Source organism: Ascaphus truei, chromosome 10 (assembly GCF_040206685.1).
Source record: "Ascaphus truei isolate aAscTru1 chromosome 10, aAscTru1.hap1, whole genome shotgun sequence".
In the NCBI taxonomy this organism is placed as follows: Eukaryota; Metazoa; Chordata; class Amphibia; order Anura; family Ascaphidae; genus Ascaphus; species Ascaphus truei.
The window spans coordinates 56,314,327-56,336,676 of NC_134492.1; the positions used below are offsets into that span (position 1 = coordinate 56,314,327).

Here is a 22,350-nt window from a genome sequence, read left to right on the forward strand (position 1 = left end):
ATGTCATTAGCATGGGGTTACCGTCACGTTATTGTAGCATCATGTGGTGTTATCTCCCGGTAAGACAGGACTGGGGACAGCAAGCCCACGGAGCCGGGATCGCAGGTCCTCAGAGCGTGCACTGAGTACTCAGCGGCATTGCTATCCAAGCATACACTCTTCAAACTCAAATACCCGAGCAGCTTTTGTGCTCTTTGTCTGGTCTAGCAGATATATATATATATATATATATATAGGGATATCAGTGATTGTGCTTGCGGAGGAGGTAGTGGTTACGGCTGTCCGGAATTCCTACTGGACCGTGTCCCGACTTTCTACCAATCTCCCTCCCTCTCTTCCCCCCAGCGCAGTGTTTGTTGCAAAACACTCATTCTCCTCTGGATTTATTACTGGACTGAGTGTATTCATTTATTGGACTTTAAAGGGTACACTGTCACCAGAATAACAATCATTTGTACTCATTTTGCACCTGGACCGCGTCCTCTATCAGTCACACCACATGATTCAGTGCATTGATATTTCTATTACATCAATTTTGCTTCAGCTGTGCGGCACTAATTAGAGACTTTCAGTTTCGTGACTTTTCAATTATCTCCCAGTAACGTGACGGTGAGTATTTCTTAGTGTTACTCCCGTCCAGAGCCAGAAATAGGGGCTTATCTCACGGTGAGAGAGGGGGGAAATAACGCTATGTTAGTTATATCACCTCACTTTGGGGTTACTCCGGCCCCGAGCCGGAAATAGGGGTTTATCTCACATGAGAGGGGGAAATAACGCTGTGTTAGTTATATCACCTCACTGTGGGGTTACCCCATCCAGACCTGGAAATAGGGGTTTATCTCACGGTGAGAGAGAGGGAAATAACACTATGTTAGTTATATCACCTCACTGTGGGGTTACCCCCGTCCAGACCCGGAAATAGGGGTTTATCTCACGGTGAGAGAGGGAAATAACGCTATGTTAGTTATATCCCCTCACTGTGGGGTTACCCCCATCCAGACCCGGAAATAGGGGTTTATCTCACGGTGAGAGAGGGAAATAACGCCATGTTAGTTATATCCCCTCACTGTGGGGTTACCCCCATCCAGACCCGGAAATAGGGGTTTATCTCACGGTGAGAGAGAGAGGGAAATAAGGCTATGTTAGTTATATCACCTCACTGTGGGGTTACCCCCATCCAGACCCAGAAATAGGGTTTTATCTCACGGTGAGAGAGAGGGAAATAACGCTATGTTAGTTATATCACTTCACTGTGGGGTTACCTCCACCCGGACCCTGTAAAAACCCCTATGTCAGTGCCTGGATGTGAGTAACGCCACGTTAATTACCCGCGTTAATCTTAACGGGCTTTAGTGGCTATATCATGTTATGATTGTGCTTCGTTTGCATATAATTTGCATGTCATTATCACTAATGAACGTTATAATTAACGCAATGCTCTTTACGTACAAAACACGCTTCACGCAATGTTATTGTCCTTTGAAGATACATCGTTAGTATTAACGAGCTTCTGTGGGGCTTCTTTGCTACTATTGTGTAGGAGGTTTGCAGGTTTATTATTTGACAAAGCGCCACAGTGGGCATGAAACATATAGGAGGAGGAGTTTTGTCATTTTATGTAGTTTTCATTAAAGACTTTTTTTAACCTTCAAATCTGGTGAGTTCCCCAACTTCTTTTCATAGCTAGCGGTAGTCTCCACTCGATCATTTTTGTTTCTGTTGCTGCCTGGATCGGAGGACACCACCGGTTTCACCATTGTTGCGGGAGGAATGGATTAGTGGTGACACCTTGTGAGCGTGCGGCTCTACACCACTTCATTTGGAAGGAGACGGGGGCAAGGTGAAGCTTCTCAGGGGGTCACACAGCCTGGTGGGAACCCAACCTCTCTGTAAGTACCCCGCTTCTTATACCTTGCTTAACCCCTTGGTTTTTCTCCCCTCTCCCTGCATCTATACTTATATGTACCGGGCATTGCTATTATCAATTTAAAAGACTGTTATTTTATTTCACTTACCTTTTTGCTTCTGGAGCCGATATTCGTTTTTTTGCTCTGTTATTATTTGTGTATCCCTTAGGGACTGTTTGTGCATACCTTTATTATACATGTTCTATTTACTACATACTCCATTTAGAATGTAGGCTACTGTATTTGCCTTTCAGGGTACCTTTTTCATTCAGTCCCTTCATGTGGAGTATCTTTGAGTATTCAAGTATTGCGTCATGTTGTGCATAATTGCTGAGGTTTAAATATATACTTTGTCATCTCCGTATACATACAAGGCCTTTCTACTCTATCACTTCAGTGGATTTTTTGCATAACTGGACAGTTATTACCCCAAGTGGGATCTTTGGTGATCCCACTGTGGAGTTTTTTGTAGGTATTTTCACCTCATCTACATTTGTAGAAGTAGAAGTATGGAAAGCAATGTAGAAGTAATAACAAATATTCAAGTCCTGGAACATTTGGGTAACAGTGATCATAACACGGTCTTATTTGAAATAAATTATCAAAAAATAGATTTCTTGGGTTCAACAATGACCTTAAACTTTAGAAAGGCAGATTTTAATAAACTGAGGTCTAATCTAGTAGTAATACAATGGGATGATGTTTTTGCAGGGAAAAATGTAGAAGATAAATGGGCAGTCTTTAAAACATGGTTAGAAAAGCACACTTATCAGTGTATACCCTTGGGTAATAAGTATAAAAGAAATAAGTCAAAACCAATGTGGCTAAATAAACAGGTAGGGGAGGAAATGGAAAGAAGAGGAAGGCGTTTAGATTCTTTAAGTCAGAAGGGACAGAGACATCGTATCAGAATTATAAGGAATGTAACAAAAATTGCAAAAGGGCAATCAAATTAGCAAAAATGGATAATGAAAAAAGGATTGCAATAGAAAGTAAGGTCAACCCTAAAAAGTTCTTTAAGTACCTTAATAACAAAAAAATGAGAAAAGAAAATATTGGACCCTTTCAGTGTGAGATGGGTAGGCAGATTATTGGAGATAAGGAAAAAGCTGAGGTATTAAACAAATTCTTTGCCCCTGTGTTTACCAGGGAAGAATCAACTTCACTAGTAGTGCCGCAGGAGAAAGCCACAACCTCCATATTAATGAACAATTGGTTAACTGAGGAAGAAGATCATAAGCGACTTGAAAAAAATAAAGTAAATAAGGCACCTGGCCCCGATGGCATACATCCAAGAGTTCTCAAGGAGTTAAGCTCAGTAATAGCCAAACCATTATATTTAATATTCAAGGACTCCATTTCCACCGGCTCAGTACCACAAGATTGGCGTAAAGCAGATGTGGTGCCTATATTTAAAAAGGGCGCTAGATCACAACCAGGAAATTACAGACCTGTAAGCCTGACTTCAATAGTAGGGAAACTACTTGAAGGTTTAATACGGGATAATATTCAGGAATACCTAATGGAAAACAAAATTATTAGTAATAGTCAGCATGGATTTATGAAGGATAGATCTTGCCAAACTAACCTTATTTGTTTCTTTGAGGAGGTAAGTAGGAATTTAGACCAGGGTAATGCAGTTGATGTAGTTTACTTAGATTTTGCAAAGGCTTTTGATACGGTTTCACACAAGAGGTTGGTGTACAAAATAAAGAAAATTGGACTCAGTAATAATATATGCACCTGGATTGAAAACTGGTTAAAGGACAGACAACAGGGGGTTGTCATAAATGGAACTTTTTCAGGTTGGGCTAAAATCGTGAGTGGAGTACCTCAGGGATCGGTACTGGGACCCCTGCTTTTTAACTTGTTTATTAATGACCTTGAGGTTGGGATCGAGAGCAAAGTCTCCATCTTTGCTGATGATACTAAATTATGTAAGGTAATAGAATCAGAGCAGGATGTAATTTCTCTTAAGAAGGACTTGGAGAGACTGGAAACGTGGGCAGGTAAATGGCAGATGAGGTTTAATACAGATAAATGTAAGGTTATGCATTTGGGATGCAAGAATAAAAAGGCGACTTACAAATTAAATGGAAATATATTGGGGGAATCCTTGATGGAGAAGGATTTAGGAGTGCTCGTAGACAGCAGGCTTAGCAATAGTGCCCAATGTCATGCAGTAGCTGCAAAGGCAAACAAGATCTTATCTTGCATCAAACGGGCAATGGATGGAAGGGAAGTAAACATAATTATGCCCCTTTACAAAGCATTAGTAAGACAACACCTTGAATATGGAGTACAATTTTGGGCACCAATCCTAAAAAAAACCATTATGGAACTCGAGAGAGTGCAGAGAAGAGCCACCAAATTAATAAAGGGGATGGACAATCTAACTTATGAGGAGAGGCTAGCTAAATTAGATTTATTTACATTAGAAAAGAGGCATCTAAGAGGGGATATGATAACTATATACAAATATATTCGGGGACAATACAAGGAGCTTTCAAAAGATCTATTCATCCCACGGGCAGTACAAAGGACTCGGGCCATCCCTTAAGGTTGGAGGAAAGGAGATTTCACCAGCAACAAAGGAAAGGGTTCTTTACAGTAAGGGCAGTTAAAATGTGGAATTCATTACCCATGGAGACTGTGATGGCAGATACAATAGATTTGTTCAAAAAAAGGTTGGACATCTTTTTAGATGGGAAAGGTATACTGTACAGGGGTTTTTTGTTTGCCTTCCTCTGGATCAATAAGTAAGTATAGATATAGGATAAAGTATCTGTTGTCTAAATTTAGCATAGGTTGAACTTGATGGACCTATATCTTTTTTCAAACTCATCTACTATGTAACTATATGTTACTGGAGTGTGCTATTTACTCACATGTCAAGGGTATTCATGTTTTATCATATTTTTGATTGTTTGATCCCCGTTTGTTTTTATTTATGTGATATTTTTGTTTTCTCATTGCTCTTTTTTGTTATCATTCCATGATCAATAAATTCATTTTGTGTTTAGTTATTTGTTTTTTTTTTGGATCAGAGTGCTTGTTTTGTGACTTTCCTGTCTTTTCTTTGTGTTGCAATACACACACACACACACACACACACACACACTTCCCTTTAGAAAGTGGGTTTGTAAATAAAAATATGGTGTGATTGTACTATCGCACAATCACTGCGTGTCCATTTAATACATGTGACAATACAATGAATACAGGTTCTATACATAGTGTGCCAGTGTATCTACATTGTACGCAGACATAAGTCCCAGGGCAGAGATTACAATTATATTTGGGGCACCAGGTAAGTCTGAGGTTTGAACTGGGCTCACCCACTTCAAAGGCAGGAACCTTGCCACTACATCACACCACTACCAACCCTAACTCTTTCCCTGCCTAAAGGCCTATAGGTGAAGTAAGGCCATGTTTCCTAAGCAGTGTTACTGCAGAAGACACCTTCTGTGAAAGTAGACACTTATGGTGCAGTTCACTGGAAAGAGCCTTAAAGGGCCATACTCAATAAGCAGTGCTGAACCAGCCTGGCTTCGTAACACAAATATCACCGCTGACGTTACCCGTTTCAAAGGAGCTTAGAGAGGGTAAGACGCTGGCGCACTTGTTATCCACGGCGACCACGGACGTGTTGTAACTCCGCCCGCACTGCAGCGCAGGAAACATGCAGCTGGTGTCTGTAGTGGTGCAGTAGAGGGTGGTTCCATTTCCAGACACGGAAGCCACGTAATGTGCAGCTTCTTCTCTCGCCGCCCACGACAAAACAGCGTCATCGTTTTCACAATCCACACGTGCGGTCAAAGCCTGAGGTGAACACGGTGCTGTATTCAAAAAGCACACGGAAAAGGATTAAGTGATGGTCAGTCCATTAGGCCAAAGCCATATTTGTGAAGGACCTCCGGGTACCAAGAGGGTGATATCCCGGGGCTGGTTGTACTAACCTGCCGGCCCGGGCTATTCCTTGAAGAGTGCCCCTCCTCCTGCAGTGCTGCGGCGTCATGTGACGTCGTCATGGGAACGCGTCTTCATGTGATGACACGTTGTCATGGCAACGCGTCGCCATGTGGCGTTGTGGCGTCGGATCTTCAAGACAACGCGGAGCTGCAGGAGGAGGGCCACTCCGGAGCAGGTAAGAACCCCTCTCTCACTCACTCCAACACCAACACACACACCCGGTGGTGAGGAGCGGCCTTGCGTCGGTCCAGAAAACCCTCCCTCTTCCCACTGAAGCGGAAGTTGAATCCCGGCGCAGACAGGAGGGCGGGGGGGGGGGGAATACTGCAGGTGGTCAGGGGTCAGGGAGATGGGGAGCCACTGCACTGATCCACTGGCCCAACCCCGCCCTGAATGCCCGATAGGAGGGCAATCCACCCATGGCAATATCTACTCAACAATCTTCTGTCACTGAAGACAGGTGGTTGGGGAGGTGAGTGAGGCAGAAAGTCTCACCCTTTCAGGGGAAAAAGTCAATACAGAGGAAGAGAGCGTCTCAGGCATTGAAAGGGTGTTGGGTAAATCTTATTCAAGACTATTAACATGGCTGACACAAGATACTCTCTAAAGACCAACGCTGACCTGTCATGGTCTTGTAGACCACGGTATGGGATGAGTTGCAGTGCCGGTTGGACGCGTAGACCCTGAAACTGTATTCCCGCCCACACTCCAAACCAGGAATACGGCAGGGAGAGGCAAACGAGGAGCAGGAGTGCTCGGCGCCCGAAAGGTCACTGGTCACCGCCGTGTAGTACGGTCGTTGGGTATTGTTCTCTTGCCAGGAAACCAGAGCCTCGTTTGTAGTACAGTCAATCTGCACCGCGACAGGACCAGGGAGGCACGGAACTAGAAATAAGGAGATACAGTTGTTTGGTGACTGGTTCAAGGCAAACAAAGAATTAGGACCCTGAAGAAGCATACGCTTGAATGAAACATGGTCAGTAATTGCATTTATTAATGCAGTGCCGGGATATACTGAGTGATATGCACTATAGCCCATATCCACTACGGTACGTTAAATCCGGGCTCATAACTCATTCACAGGTAGTGTTAGGACCTGCATACTGGTCATGCCGTGAAGTGGCTGCAGGCTTATCACGCTTTGGCCAAAGGGTTAAACTAAATGACCCTTACTCATCAGAATACTATCATTGAAGTATTTAACTATGTATTTTGTCACATTGGATATAGCGTTGGGGATTTTTGTCTTTTGTACTCATAATGGTACGTAACCTAAACCAGGAGCAGTCGCGATGTTCCCCGAGGTTACCGTGTCTCCTCACAGCTAATTATATGCAGAAGCAGTGTCCGTTCTACATGTCATTAGCATAAATTTACCATCACGTTATTGTAGCATCATGTGGTGTTATCTCCCAGTAACGTGACGGTGAGTATGTCTTAGTGTTACTCCCGTCCAGACCCGGAAATAGGGGTTTAACTCACGGTGAGAGAGAGGGAAATAACGCTATGTTAGTTATATCACCTCACTGTGGGGTTACCCCCATCCAGAGCCGGAAATAGGGGTTTATCTCACGGTGAGAGAGAGAGGGAAATAACGCTATGTTAGTTATATCACCTCACTGTGGGGTTACCCCCATCCAGACCCAGAAATAGGGGTTTATCTCACGGTGAGAGAGAGGGAAATAACGCTATGTTAGTTATATCACCTCACTGTGGGGTTACCCCCATCCAGACCCGGAAATAGGGGTTTATCTCACGGTGAGAGAGAGGGAAATAACGCTATGTTAGTTATATCACCTCACTGTGGGGTTACTCCCACCCGGACCCTGTAAAAACCCCTATGTCAGCGCCTGGATGTAAGTAATGCCACGTTTAGGTATGAGCTAACTAACATCACGCTAAGTCCTCGCGTTAACCTTAACCGGCTTTAGTGGCTATGGCGTGTTATCAGAACGCCTCACTTGCATATAATTATCACTAACGGCCATTATAATGACCGCTATGCTCTTTACGGGTGAAAACACGGCTTCACGTGAAGTTATTGTCCCTTAGTGTTAACGTGTCACGTGGCTTAGTGATGATTTGTGGATCTGCGTGTTTGTATAGCCGCACTTTACACGGACTCCGTATACAAACTGCGCTTTGTTACTTTCTCTATATATAATGTTAAAACATTTGAAGGAACGGGGGCAGATTCACACACCATCGGATCTTCCTCTCCTAGGCCCATGTTACCTAAGCGGTGCGTTTACAGAAGACACCTTCCAGCCCATTGACGTGAATGGACACCGAGTCATCTCTCCCGGTGATGAGGGGTCCTATGGAATAGCATTTCTTAGCAGACATGGGCCTTCATTGTATTACCTGTCTCGACAGTGCCTACGAGGACGTCGCTGCTGCAGTCCTTGTTTTGGGCCGTGACGGAGATGTTATAGTTGGCTCCGCAGTGGACACTCTCCACGTGGCACGCGTTTCCCGACGTGTTACACAAGCGCACGTGGCCGTCCCTCCCTCTCGCGGTGACCGTGTAGGACTCGGCCCCCCGGCCCGGAGACCAGGTGACTTGTATGAGGTCCGCCGCGCAGTCTGTCCTGGCCGTGGTGTCGATAGGAACACAGGGGGCTGTGAATACACGGGGAGTCGATGACACGAGAACCCACGTAACCTGTCAAACAGCAACCTGACAATCTAATGGGCTTCCGTAAACTAATCTAACCATTGTCTTCTTTCCTCTTTCTCTCTGTATTCTTCCTATTGTTCTTATTACCCTGCACATAGTATATAAATCACCCGGTTAGAACTGAGCCTCCAACAGTAACCGTATTAAAGTGGATTTAATGCCGAAACATCTACAATTTAAGCATAACGAGAATATAAGTAAATAGTTAAGAGTGTTTGTATGATTATTCTAGAGTAGTTCATTGATACTATTCCTACTCAATGTATGAGAAAGTTTGCTCGGTTGTTTGTTGGAGCTCCGATGTCTGTGATTTGTACTATGCGGAAAACTAATAAAAACTATTTGAAATAAACTAATCTAACCATGCTAAAAATCAATATGTGCTATCTTTTGTTTCTCTTTAAATTAATGACAAATTAAATGTCTTCCAGGCCCCTAAATGGGCAAGTGAGCGTGTGTGTGTGTGTGTGTGTGTGTGTGTGTGTGTGTGTGTGTGTGTGTGTGTGTGTGTGTGTGTGCAAGGTGTATGTGTGTGCGTGTGCCAGGTGTGTGCGCGTGTGCGTGTGCAAGGTGAGTGTGTGTGTGTGTGTGTGTGTGTGTGTGTGTGTGTGTGTGTGTGTGTGTGTGTGTGCAAGGTGTGTGTGTGTGCACAAGGTGTATGTGTGTGTGTGTGTGTCTGCCAGGTGTGTGCGTGTGTGTGCAAGGTGAGTGTGTGTGTGTGTGTGTGTGCAAGGGGTGTGTGTGTGTGCGTGTGCAAGGTGTATGTATGTGTGTGTGCAAGGGGTGTGTGTGTGCAAGGTGTATATGTGTGTGTGTGTGGGTGGGTGTGTATGTGTATGTGTGTGTGTGTATGTGGTGGAGAAGGAGATGTGATGGGGGGACTGAGTCCCTCTGTCCTGTGGTGCCGCTGATTCCCTATCTCCTGTGGTGCCGCTGAGTCCCTATCTCCTGTGGTGCCGCTGAGTCCCTATCTCCTGTGGTGCCGCTGAGTCCCTATCTCCTGTGGTGCCGCTGAGTCCCTATCTCCTGTGGTGCCGCTGAGTCCCTATCTCCTGTGGTGCCGCTGAGTCCCTATCTCCTGTGGTGCCGCTGAGTCCCTATCTCCTGTGGTGCCGCTGAGTCCCTATCTCCTGTGGTGCCGCTGAGTCCCTATCTCCTGTGGTGCCACTGAAGGGGCCTCAGGTGTTATTTGCAGATTGCAGGTGGTCTTTCTGCTGCTGGTCCCGCCTCCTCAGATGATGCCATCCCTCCCCAGTACCAGGAGGCGGAGCCAGCATGAGACATCAAACCTTCAGTGTGCGCTTAACCCCCCTACACATTTGCACTAAAGGAGTTAGGTGCCCTCGGGACGGGGGTGATTTTTGGGGGGTAATGTTTTAAGGGGTGACAGACCCCGAATCGAGGTTTTGGTTATGCCTGGGATTTTTGCCCACAGATCCCAGCCAAGTTCAGTACGACCAAAGGGGTTCAAGGGGGCTCTGATTGCAAACCTGCCCCCCCTGTATACATCTAATACACAGTGTGAATTACTATACACAACATCCCATAGTGCATCTTTAATCACTCTTTGCACGGCATTGTACGAAGAACGCTACCTGTTGTAATTAGCGAGACGTTGCTGGTTACGCTGTGACAGGGACCGTCTGAGGCTGTGACAGTGACATTATATAGCTGGCCGCAGTTTAATCCGGACACCGCACACGACGTTTCTGTAGTGTTGCAAGAAGCCTTGTCACCGTCCTGTCCTATAAACCCCGCGAGGTACCACGCTGCCCCTGCGCTGGCATCCCACGACACGGCCGCACTGTGCCCACTGCACGTGGGGGTAGCAGTGATATGCCGAGGGCTGCAGGGAGCTGTATGAGGAGAGAAAATGTGGCATGTGATATGTGTCTGTGTGTTTGTGTGTCTGTGTGTTTGTGTGTCTGTGTGACTGTGTCTTTGTGTGTATCTGGATATCTGTGTATCCTTGTGTCTGTGCGTGTATCAGTGTGTGTCTTTGTATCAGTGTATTAGTGAATCTGTGCAGTGGTTACAGGGCATCAGGTGCATTAGGGTCAGTGGCTATTGTTGGCAGAGGTCGCCATCAACCCCTTCCCTGTCAGAGAAGCCAGCAATGCACTGTCCCATTCTTCCAGGACTTTGATGCTTTAAACAGGACACAAGCAGAAAGCAGGTGAGTGGGCAGGTCTTCGACCTACCTGTGTGTACACTCACACTGCTGCTGTTTGAATATCAGTGTGTCTGTGTGTTAGGACCAGTAGGTCAGGCCAGAATCTACACTTGTGTTAAGCATCCATTTTGTCTGATCATAACTAGTTAAGATTCTGTAGTCAGCCTTTTGCGGAAATATAATTCCTAATGCACTCAGTTTCTGCCAAATTACATTTCCTTTCTTCCTGCTCAGGATATTGCTAAGATACTTTTTGTATGGTCAGTCTCCTGCTCTTTTAGTTAGAACTAGCTGAGAGACCCGGCATTGCCCGGGATGTAAATGCGTAATAGGTAGTATTATTTATAACTCGTGGAACAATAGGTGATTATTTGTTGTAAAGGTTTCGGGGGGGGGGGGAAAGGGGAGCCGGGGGGTAGAAAGGGGAGCGGGGGGGGAGAAAGGGGAGCGGGGGGGGGGAGAAAGGGGAGCGGGGGGAGGAGAAAGGGGAGCGGGGGGAGAAAGGGGAGCTGGGGGGGAGAAAGGGGAGCTGGGGGGAGAAAGGGGAGCGGGGGGGGGAGAAAGGGGAGCGGGGGGGGGAGAAAGGGGAGTGGGGGGGGGAGAAAGGGGAGCCGGGGGGGGGAGAAAGGGGAGCGGGGGGAGGAGAAAGGTGAGCGGGGGGAGAAAGGTGAGCGGGGGGGGAGAAAGGGGAGCGGGGGGGGAGAAAGGGGAGCGGGGGGGGAGAAAGGGGAGCGGGGGGGGGGGGAGAAAGGGGAGCGGGGGGGGGAGAAAGGGGAGCGGGGGGGGAGAAAGGGGAGCGGGGGGGGGAGAAAGGGGAGCGGGGGGGGGAGAAAGGGGAGCGGGGGGGGAGAAAGGGGAGCGGGGGGGAGAAAGGGGAGCGAGGGGAGGAGAAAGGTGAGCGGGGGGAGAAAGGGGAGCGGGGGGGGAGAAAGGGGAGCGGGGGGGGGGAGAAAGGGGAGCGGGGGGGGAGAAAGGGGAGCGGGGGGGGAGAAAGGGGAGCGGGGGGAGGAGAAAGGGGAGCGGGGGGGGGAGAAAGGGGAGCGGGGGGGGGAGAAAGGGGAGCGGGGGGGGAGAAAGGGGAGCGGGGGGGGGGGAGAAAGGGGAGCGGGGGGGAGAAAGGGGAGCGGGGGGGAGAAAGGGGAGCGGGGGGGAGAAAGGGGAGCGGGGGGGAGAAAGGGGAGTGGGGGGGGAAGGGGAGTGGGGGGGGTGGAGAGCAGTGGGCATATGTATTGTCATAATTTATGTATGGGCATTTCCCCCCCCCTCCTCCGTGCGTCCGTCCCCCTGCTGGTTCGGCTGGTGGCCCCCCCCATTCCCCGTGACTCCCCCCCCCCGTTCCCCGTGACTCCGCCCCCCCCCCCGTTCCCTGTGACTCGCGCTCCCCCCCCCCCGGTGCGCGCTTGGTCCCCCGATGTGCCGTCCTGCTGAGTGAGGCGTGCAGGCGGCTGCAGGAAGCGCCCTGTGTGGGTCTAAGACTCGCGCTCCCCCCCCCCCGGCGCCCGCTCGATGTGGCGTCTGGCTGAGCGGCGGTAGGAAGCGCCCTGTGTGTGTGGGCCTGAGGCTGAGGCGGGACGCGCAGTGGGCCTGAGGCTGAGGCGGGACGTGCAGTGGGCCTGAGGCTGAGGCGGGACGCACAGTGACTTACCTGAGCGGGTGGTAGCGCCGGGGAGGTAAGGGAGCGGCTGGGGTAGGAGGGCCGCGCTTCCCGTCCGGAGCCAGTGCAGGACGGCGCACGTGAGGGGGGGAGGGGGGCGGACAGAGGGTGTGTGTGTGTGTATAGAGCTGCTGTGTTGTGTGTGTGTGTGTGTGTGTGTGTGTGTATAGAGCTGCTGTGTTGTGTGTGTGTGTGTGTGTGTGTATAGAGCTGCTGTGTTGTGTGTGTGTGTGTGTGTGTATAGAGCTGCTGTGTTTTGTGTGTGTGTGTGTGTGTGTGTGTATGTGTGTGTGTGTGTGTGTGTGTGTGTGTATACAGCTGCTGTGTTGTGTGTGTGTGTGTGTATAGAGCTGCTGTGTTGTGTGTGTGTGTGTGTGTGTATAGAGCTGCTGTGTTGTGTGTGTGTGTGTGTGTGTGTGTGTGTGTGTGTGTGTGTGTGTGTGTGTGTGTGTGTGTGTGTGTGTCCCGTCACTCCGCCTCAGGCCAATGAGAGGTGTGCGGGGGGCGGGCGACCCAAGGGACCAATGAGATTTCCCCTAGGGACACCGGACATCCAGGCAGGCAAACATACAGTGCTTTCACTAATATAGTATAAGATATAATAGACTGATTCTCTGGAAGACGCAAAATAGTAAAACTTAGTTGCTAAAGATTCAAGGTCTCTTTTGATAACAGACAATGAATAAGCTATGTATTCAAACATTGCTTGTATTGGGAGAAACACGTCCCAAAATCATGCCACTAATATGTCCTGCCCCATAATCACGCCTCTAATCAATGCTACGCCCAAGACACGCCTATGTTACGCCTATGTTATGCCTATGTTACGCCTCTAACCAATATCTTCTTTTTCTGGTATAAAAGTCATTACCCTATGAGTAATAAATTGAGACAAAGGATTTGAAACCTGGCTTGCGTTACGTTTCATTTCTTTTGTATTCCCGGGCCTGTAAGTTCAACAAACATCGGAGATAACAAGTGGCAGGGCGTGAAAGCTTCCCGGGGAATCTGCTGCAATAATGGTGCAGAATGTGTATCCAGTCACAAGGCCTTCAGCTTTCTTGGCAGAGGAAAGGTTCCTCTCAGTTCTGGAGCCTAGCCAAAGAAGAGGTTTTTCCTTCACTGTGTGTGTATCAGTGCCTGCCTACCTGTGTGTACACTCACACTGCTGCTGTGTGTATATCAGTGTGTCTGTGTGTGTGTGTATCAGTGTCTGGTACCTACCTGTGTGTACACTCACACTGCTGCTGTGTGTATATCAGTGTGTCTGTGTGTGTATCAGTGCCTGGTACCTACCTGTGTGTACACACACACACTGCTACTGTGTGTGTATCAGTGTGTCTGTGTGTGTATCAGTGCCTGGTACCTACCTGTGTATACACTCACACTGCTGCTGTGTGTATATCAATGTGTCTGTGTGTGTATCAGTGCCTGGTATCTACCTGTGTGTACACTCACACTGCTGCTGTGTGTATATCAGTGTGTCTTTGTGTGTATCAGAGCCTAGTACCTACCTGTGTGTACACTCACACTGCTGTGGTGTGTATATCAGTGTGTCTGTGTATGTATCAGTGCCTGGTACCTACCTGTGTGTACACTCACACTGCTGCTGTGTATGTATCAGTGTGTCTGTGTGTGTGTATCAGTGCCTGGTACCTACCTGTGTGTACACTCATCAAACCATTTCTTCCTTCTATGGTCGGGAGAGTTCCTGTTTGAGTCACCACTGATCCAGATAATATATCTAACCTTCATTCGTGGCTGAGTTCCTATCTACGCAGTGACCGCCAACAACCCATCTACCTCACTAATATATCTAACAACGCTTGAAAATCATTCCCAGCACGTGAGTGGGCACTCACTAGTTTTATCACTTATACTTGAATTTTGTAATACATATTTGCACTATGTATGTTTGTTTCTATTTTCGTGCCTGAGGGGAGTCTGCGCTTCGGATGTTGAGAACATCTTGCAGCCGCTGTATCTCCCGGCATGGTGATATCTTTGACATTTTATTCTATATTTTATATTTTAGGTGGTTTGGGTTTGCGCTTATCCCCACTGTTACATGTGTGTGTATCATGTATCAGTGCCTGGTACCTACCTGTGTGTACACTCACACCGCTGCTGTCTGTGTGTGTATGTGTGTGTATGTGTGTGTATGTGTGTATCAGTGTATCTGTGTATCTGTGCCTGGTACCTACCTGTGAGTACACTCACACCGCTGCTGTCTGTGTGTGTATGTGTGTATGTGTGTGTATCAGTGTGTCTGTGAATCTGTGCCTGGTACCTACCTGTGAGTACACTCACACCGCTGCTGTCTGTGTGTGTATGTGTATGTGTGTGTGTATCAGTGTGTCTGTGTGTGAATATGTGCCTGGTACCTACCTGTGTGTACACTCACATCGCTGCTGTCTGTGTGTGTGTGTCTGTGTGTGTGTGTGTGTGTGTGTGTGTATCAGTATGTCTGTGTGTGTGAATCTGTGCCTGGTACCTACTTGTGTGTACACTCACACCGCTGCTGTCTGTGTGTGAATGTGTGTATGTGTATGTGTGTGTATGTGTGTGTATGTGTCAGTGTGTGTGTGTGTGTATCAGTGCCTGGTACCTACCTGTGTGTACACTCATACAGCTGCTGTCTGTGTATGTGTGTGTATCAGTGTGTCTGTGTGTGTGAATCTGTGCCGGGTACCTACCTGTGTGTACACTCACACCGCTGCTGTCTGTGTGTGTATGTGTGTGTGTGTATAAGTGTGTGTGAATCTGTGCCTGGTACCTACCTGTGTGTACACTCACACCGCTGAAGTCTGTGTGTGTGTGTGTGTGTGTGTGTCTGTGTGTGTGTATCAGTGTGTCTGTGTGTGTGAATCTGTGCCTGGTACCTACCTGTGTGTACCCTCACACCACTGCTGTCTGTGTGTCAGTGTGTCTGTATGTGTGTGTATCAGTGCCTGGTACCTACCTGTGTACACTCACACCGCTGCTGTATGTGTGTGTATGTGTATATGTGTGTGTGGGAATCTGTGCCTGGTACCTACCTGTGTGTACACTAACACTGCTGCTGTCTGTGTGTGTATGTGTGTGTGTGAATCTGTGCCTGGTACCTACCTGTGTGTACACTCACACCGCTGCTGTCTGTGTGTGTGTGTGTGTGTGTATGTGTGTGTGTATCAGTGTGTCTGTGTGTGTGAATCTGTGCCTGGTACCTACCTGTGTGTACCCTCACACCGCTGCTGTCTGTGTGTGTGTATGTGTGTGTGAATCTGTGCCTGGTACCTACCTGTGTGTACACTCACACCGCTGCTGTCTGTGTGTGTATGTGTGTATGTGTATGTGTATGTGTATCAGTGTGTCTGTGTGAATCTGTGCCTGGTACCTACCTGTGTTTACCCTCACACCGCTGCTATGTATGTGTTTGTGTGTGTATGTGTGTGTGAATCTGTGCCTGGTACCTACCTGTGTGTACCCTCATACCGCTGCTGTGTATGTGTGTGTGTATGTGTGTGTATGTGTGTGTGAATCTGTGTCTGGTACCTAGCTGTGTGTACACTCACACTGCTGCTGTCTGTGTGTGTATGTGTGTATGTGTATGTGTGTGTGTGTATCAGTGTGTCTGTGTGTGTGAATCTGTGCTTGGTACCTACCTGTGTGTACCCTCACACCGCTGCTGTCTGTCTGTGTATGTGTGTATGTGTATGTGTGTGTATCAGTGTGTCTGTGTGTGTGTATGTGTGTATGTGTATGTGTGTGTGTGTATCAGTATGTCTGTGTGTGTGAATCTGTGCCTGGTCCTTACCTGTGTGTACCCTCACACCGCTGCTGTCTGTGTGTGTATGTGTGTATGTGTATGTGTGTGTGTATCAGTATGTCTGTGTGTGTGAATTGGTGCCTGGTACCTACATGTGTGTACCCTCACACCGCTGCTGTCTGTGTGTGTATTTGTGTATGTGTATGTGTGTGTGTATCAGTGTGTCTGTGTGTGTGAATCTGTGCTTGGTACCTACCTGTGTGTACCCTCACACCGCTGCTGTCTGTGTATGTGTGTATGTGTGTATGTGTGTATGTGTGTATGTGTGTATGTGTGTATGTGTATCAGTGTGTCTGTGTGTGTGAATCTGTGCTTGGTACCTACCTGTGTGTACCCTCACACCGCTGCTGTCTGTGTGTGTATGTGTGTATGTGTATGTGTGTGTGTGTATCAGTATGTCTGTGTGTGTGAATTGGTGCCTGGTACCTACCTGTGTGTACCCTCACACCGCTGCTGTCTGTGTATGTGTGTATGTGTGTATGTGTGTATGTGTGTATGTGTGTATGTGTGTATGTGTATCAGTGTGTCTGTGTGTCTGTGTGTGTGAATCTGTGCTTGGTACCTACCTGTGTGTACCCTCACACCGCTGCTGTCTGTGTGTGTATGTGTGTATGTGTATGTGTGTGTGTGTATCAGTGTGTCTGTGTGTGTGAATCTGTGCTTGGTACCTACCTGTGTGTACCCTCACACCGCTGCTGTCTGTGTATGTGTGTATGTGTGTATGTGTGTATGTGTGTATGTGTGTATGTGTATCAGTGTGTCTGTGTGTGTGAATCTGTGCTTGGTACCTACCTGTGTGTACCCTCACACCGCTGCTGTCTGTGTGTGTATGTGTGTATGTGTATGTGTGTGTGTGTATCAGTGTGTCTGTGTGTGTGAATCTGTGCTTGGTACCTACCTGTGTGTACCCTCACACCGCTGCTGTCTGTACTGTTGCAGTTTTCGTCCCAGGACTTCACAGAGAGGTTATATCTGCTCCCACAATCGAGGCCCCCCAGATAACAGAGAGGATCTGCAGAGCTGCACGTCACCGACTGACCCAGAGTCCCAGTCGCTGTCACAAAGTATGACACTGCTCCTGCACTGCGGTTCCATGAGGCCAGCGCTGTGTGACTGTCACAGTGAGTGTCCGCACGCAGATTCTCCGGAGAACAGGGAACTGCGCGAGCCAAGGAAGGGAGAGATACAGAGAGACATCATCTACGTATCTAAGCAATGTTATCACTAACTAGAGGCTTACACAGGCATCTTAATCCCAGTGTTTAATGTGTGATTTACTCCAATCTTCCATTAGCGTGCGTTTGGGGAGTGTCAGCAGGCAACGTTTTATTATAGGGAGCGTTAATATGAATTCATAGGAAGCGTTATAGGGAGCGGTTATATGGGATAATAGGAGGAGTTATAGGGAGAGGTTATATGGGGTAATAGGAGGAGTTATAGGGAGGGGTTATATGGGGTAATAGGAGGAGTTATAGGGAGCGGTTATATGGGTTAATAGGAGGAGTTATAGAGAGCAGTGATATGGGCAAGAGCAAGGCAGGAGTAACATGACACACTTAATGGGATGTGTTAAATGATCTGCATTTTATTCGTTTTTCCTGCACCGCTTTACATTTGACATTAACCTCCTGGCTAAGGAGCTGCGTCAAATGTATTAACAAGAATAAAATAGTGCCAAAGGAAATGTCTCCGCGTTGCTACACAGACACTCGTATCACAAGAATGTTATCAGCGCTAGTAACGTGGCGATTACCGGATCTGATTTCCACTGCTGCGCTCTCCGCGCTCTTACACTCCTCGTTCATGGCTATAACGGTCAGGCTATACACTTCTCCGCACTGCAGGCTGGGTAACAAGCTGTTGGTGTCCTCTGTGTTGACCGTAAGGAGGTGACCGTGACTGCCGATGGCCGCGGCAGAATAGGCCGTGGCTCCACGGCTGGCATTCCAGGAGACCCACAGCGAGTTCTGCTCACACATCACCATGGACTTGACGCTGTGAGGAACGCACGGTACTGAGGGGAAGGAAAGAGGAGTGTAAATGTCAGGGTTACGCTCTTCCACAAGCTGCCGCCCCCAGGCTGAAGAAGATTTCAGTCCTATTCATTGGAATGGAGTTGACTTCTTCTCCAGCACTGGGAAGGCATCTTCATAGCATAATGAGTAGGGACATTAGTGTAGAATAAAGAAGATTGTGGGTTTGCTAAAACCGTCCTCGTGCTTAGGTCTCTGCCCTGGGCTGTCTCCTTTTCTGTTCATTGTGCTCTACTCCTCCCTGGAGCTCCCACCTCTTCAGCATTTACTCCGTGTCTCACATTTCTTCCTTGAAGCCTGATAATCACAGAGGCGCCGGTGTACTAAGCCAGGGGGGCTCAACTCCAATCCTCAAGAACCCCTCCCCCCAAGTCAGGTTTTCAGGATATTCCAGCTTCAGCACAGGTGGCTCTTATTGAGCACCTGTGCTGAAGCAGGGTCTGATTGAACCACCTGTGCTGAAGCAGGGTCTGATTGAACCACCTGTGCTGAAGCAGGGTCTGATTAAGCCACCTGTGCTGAAGCAGGGATATCCTGACAACCTCACCTGTTGTGGGGGGCTTGAGGACTGGAGTTGAGCCCCCCAGTACTAAGATCATTGGAAATATTTTTGGCGTGTCACAATGTTACTGCTAAAAAGCGGAGCAACGCTTCATAAAACGTGCGTGGTGCATAGAAAGGGCGCTATGTGGCGCTGAACATGTAGCATAGAAAGGGCGCTATGTGGCGCTGAACATGTAGCATAGAAAGGGCGCTATGTGGCGCTGAACATGTAGCATAGAAAGGGCGCTATGTGGCGCTGAACATGTACTCATTGTGAGCACAGGATTTGGACACATTTCAATTGTTTCAATCAGGTTTTCAATATGATGCAATTGAATCAGAACGCGGAATATGTTTGATTTGTAACTGGTATTAATTAATATACATTGTTAGTTTCATATTTATATTAGCCGTACTGTAAAAATAAAACACGTTGGTCACCTGTATAATTAAACACCGGAGCAGTGCCACGCACAGTTTCTGTGCTCGCAATATAAACACTTTTTATGGATTTTGAGGCATTCTCTTATTTATTTGAGCGCTCGGAAACATTCTTTTTAGTAGATCCCATTAACATCTGTGCGGCCATCGGCCACCATTTCTGTGCGCCCAGCGCCGCCATTTCTGTGCGGCCATCAGCCACCATTTCTGTATACCCAGCGTCACCATTTCTGTGCGCCCAGCGCCTCCATTTCTGTGCGCCCAGCGTCCCCATTTCTGTGCGCCCAGCGTCGCCATTTCTGTGCGCCCAGTGTCGCCATTTCTGTGCACCCAGCGCCGGCCATTTCTGTGCACCCAGCGCCGGCCATTTCTGTGCACACAGCGCCAGCCATTTCTGTAAACCCAGCACCTCCATTTCTGTGCACCCAGCGCCGCCATTTCTGTGCACACAGCGCCAGCCATTTCTGTAAACCCAGCGCCTCCATTTCTGTGCACCCAGCGCCAGCCATTTCTGTAAACCCAGCGCCGCCATTTCTGTGCACCCAGCGCCAGCCATTTCTGTAAACCCAGCGCCGCCATTTCTGTGCACCCAGCGCCAGCCATTTCTGTGCACCCAGCGCCAGCCATTTCTGTAAACCCAGCGCCGCCCATTTCTGTAAACCCAGCGCCGCCCATTTCTGTAAACCCAGCGCCGCCCATTTCTGTAAACCCAGCGCCGCCCATTTCTGTAAACCCAGCGCCGCCCATTTCTGTAAACCCAGCGCCGCCCATTTCTGTAAACCCAGCGCCGCCCATTTCTGTAAACCCAGCGCCGCCCATTTCTGTAAACCCAGCGCCGCCCATTTCTGTAAACCCAGCGCCGCCCATTTCTGTAAAACCAGCGCCTCCATTTCTGTGCACCCAGCACCAGCCATTTCTGTAAACCCAGCGCCGCCATTTCTGTGCACCCAGCGCCGGCCATTTCTGTAAACCCAGCGCCGGCCATTTCTGTAAACCCAGCGCCGCCATTTCTGTGCACCCAGCGCCGGCCATTTCTGTAAACCCAGCGCCGGCCATTTCTGTGCACCCAGCGCCGGCCATTTCTGTGCACCCAGCGCCGGCCATTTCTGTGCACCCAGCGCCAGCCATTTCTGTGCACCCAGCGCCAGCCATTTCTGTGCACCCAGCATCGCCATTTCTGTAAACCCAGCGACGGCCATTTCTGTGCACCCAGCGACGGCCATTTCTGTAAACCCAGCGCCGCCCATTTCTGTAAACCCAGCGCCGCCATTTCTGTGCACCCAGCGCCGCCATTTCTGTGCACCCAGCGCCGGCCATTTCTGTGCACCCAGCGCCTCCATTTCTGTAAACCCAGCACCGCCATTTCTGTGCACCCAGCGCCGGCCATTTCTGTGCACCCAGCGCCGCCATTTCTGTAAACCCAGCGCCGCCATTTCTGTGCGTCCAGCATTGGCTATTTTTGTATTCCCAGACAAATGAAAAAACACAGTCTTCATGCTGATGGCGCAGGTGCAGAAATGTCAGATTAGTGCGAAGGGTGATTTCACAGCCTTTGAAGTGGGTGAACGTGGTTTGAATACCAGTGCCGGCTTCTTATTGATGTGGGCAAGCTCCAGACCGTAGATTGTAAGCTCTCCGGGTCAGAGACATGGATAGTAATGTTATTGTGTAGCGCCCGCAGAGTATGCAGCGCTGTATATAAACCAGAGCCACGCAGAGTTTGCGTCCCAGGTTGGGCGCCAGAGTCACAGAGAGAGAAAGTGATGGGATCCGGAGCAGGTTCTCCCACTTCAGACAGTGACGTTACTGCTCGAGCGCTCGGGAACCCTCTCCCCACAGAGATGTGTGAGCCGTCCCTGCCACGCAGGAAAAGCAGGACACGTGCAGAGCTAATAGTGGCACAATCTGCAAAGTTCGCCCAGTTTCTGCCATATTTAATAACTATTATACATCTCTCATATATATGCAAACATGCAAACGTCCCAACGCGTTAAGACATTCCCAAATCAAACAGACACATCCACGTCCCTCTCCTCTCTATCTTCTCTCCTTTTTCTCCCCCACCCTACTGTATACCTTCTCGCTCTTTCCCCTCCCCTCCTCCTCTATCTTCTCCCCCACCCTATACATTCTCTTTCTCTCCCCTCCTCCTCACGCCCATCTTCTCTCCTTTCTCTCCCCCACCCTACAGTATATCTCCTCTCTCCCCCTCCCTCCTCTCTACCTTCTCTCCTTTCTCTCCCCCCCTCCCACATCTTCTCTCTCTCACACCCTCCCCTCCTCTCTCCGAGACACCCACACCTCTCCTCTCCCAGCAAAGTCTCTCACCTGTTGTAAGTGACATTACAGCGCTAACCGGACCGGTGCACGTGCCGTCCTCAGCCCAAACCGCCACGGTGTAATTCTGCCCACATTGCATGTTCGGGATCTCACAAACAATGTCAGTGGTGTTGTAGGATACGGTATGATCGCCCTCCGCTCTGACCATGTAGGATCGGGCATTGGGGCTTACATCCCAAGAAACAAATCCCGAATTATTCTCACACGCTGCGTACGCTTCCAGAACACGCGGAGCGCAGGGAACTTCAGAAAAACAGAAGCACATCATGGTTACTATGTTATTCTCTGAATCTTAAATGAACTATTTTACAACATTTTAAGGGATCAGTCCATCTTAGCAGCACAGTGTACTAATGGCTGTGACATGTTTAAGTGTACTAATGGTAGTGACGGGGTTAAGGAGTCAGTCCCTCGTAGGGGCACAGTGTACTAATGGCAGTGACATGGTTAAGGAGTCAGTCCCTCGTAGGGGCACAGTGTACTAATGGCAGTGACATGGTTAAGGGATCAGTCCCTCGTAGGGGCACAGTGTACTAATGGCAGTGACATGGTTAAGGGGTTAGTCCCTCCTAGGGGCACAGTGTACTAATGGCAGTGACATGGTTAAGGAGTCAGTCCCTCGTAGGGGCACAGTGTACTAATGGCAGTGACATGGTTAAGGGATCAGTCCCTCGTAGGGGCACAGTGTACTAATGGCAGTGACATGGTTAAGGGGTCAGTCCCTCCTAGGGGCAAAGTGTACTAATGGCAGTGACATGGTTAAGGGGTCAGTCCCTCGTAGGGGCACAGTGTACTAATG

General features: G+C 48.7%; 1 protein-coding gene across 2 annotated transcripts in view; it reads right to left on the minus strand.

The window, feature by feature from the left end:
• The window catches only part of LOC142503970 (uncharacterized), an 87,397-nt gene that overhangs the window by 53,598 nt on the left and 11,449 nt on the right, over window positions 1-22,350 (minus strand). For both annotated transcript variants that reach the window (XM_075616998.1, XM_075616997.1), the window contains exons 4-10: window positions 21,540-21,794; window positions 17,948-18,208; window positions 17,093-17,353; window positions 10,155-10,415; window positions 8,244-8,501; window positions 6,501-6,764; window positions 5,489-5,746 (exon numbers count right to left, since the gene is read on the minus strand). In XM_075616998.1, the coding sequence (XP_075473113.1) occupies window positions 5,489-5,746; window positions 6,501-6,764; window positions 8,244-8,501; window positions 10,155-10,415; window positions 17,093-17,353; window positions 17,948-18,208; window positions 21,540-21,794 (1,818 nt within the window). The remainder of the gene's footprint in view (window positions 1-5,488; window positions 5,747-6,500; window positions 6,765-8,243; window positions 8,502-10,154; window positions 10,416-17,092; window positions 17,354-17,947; window positions 18,209-21,539; window positions 21,795-22,350) is intronic.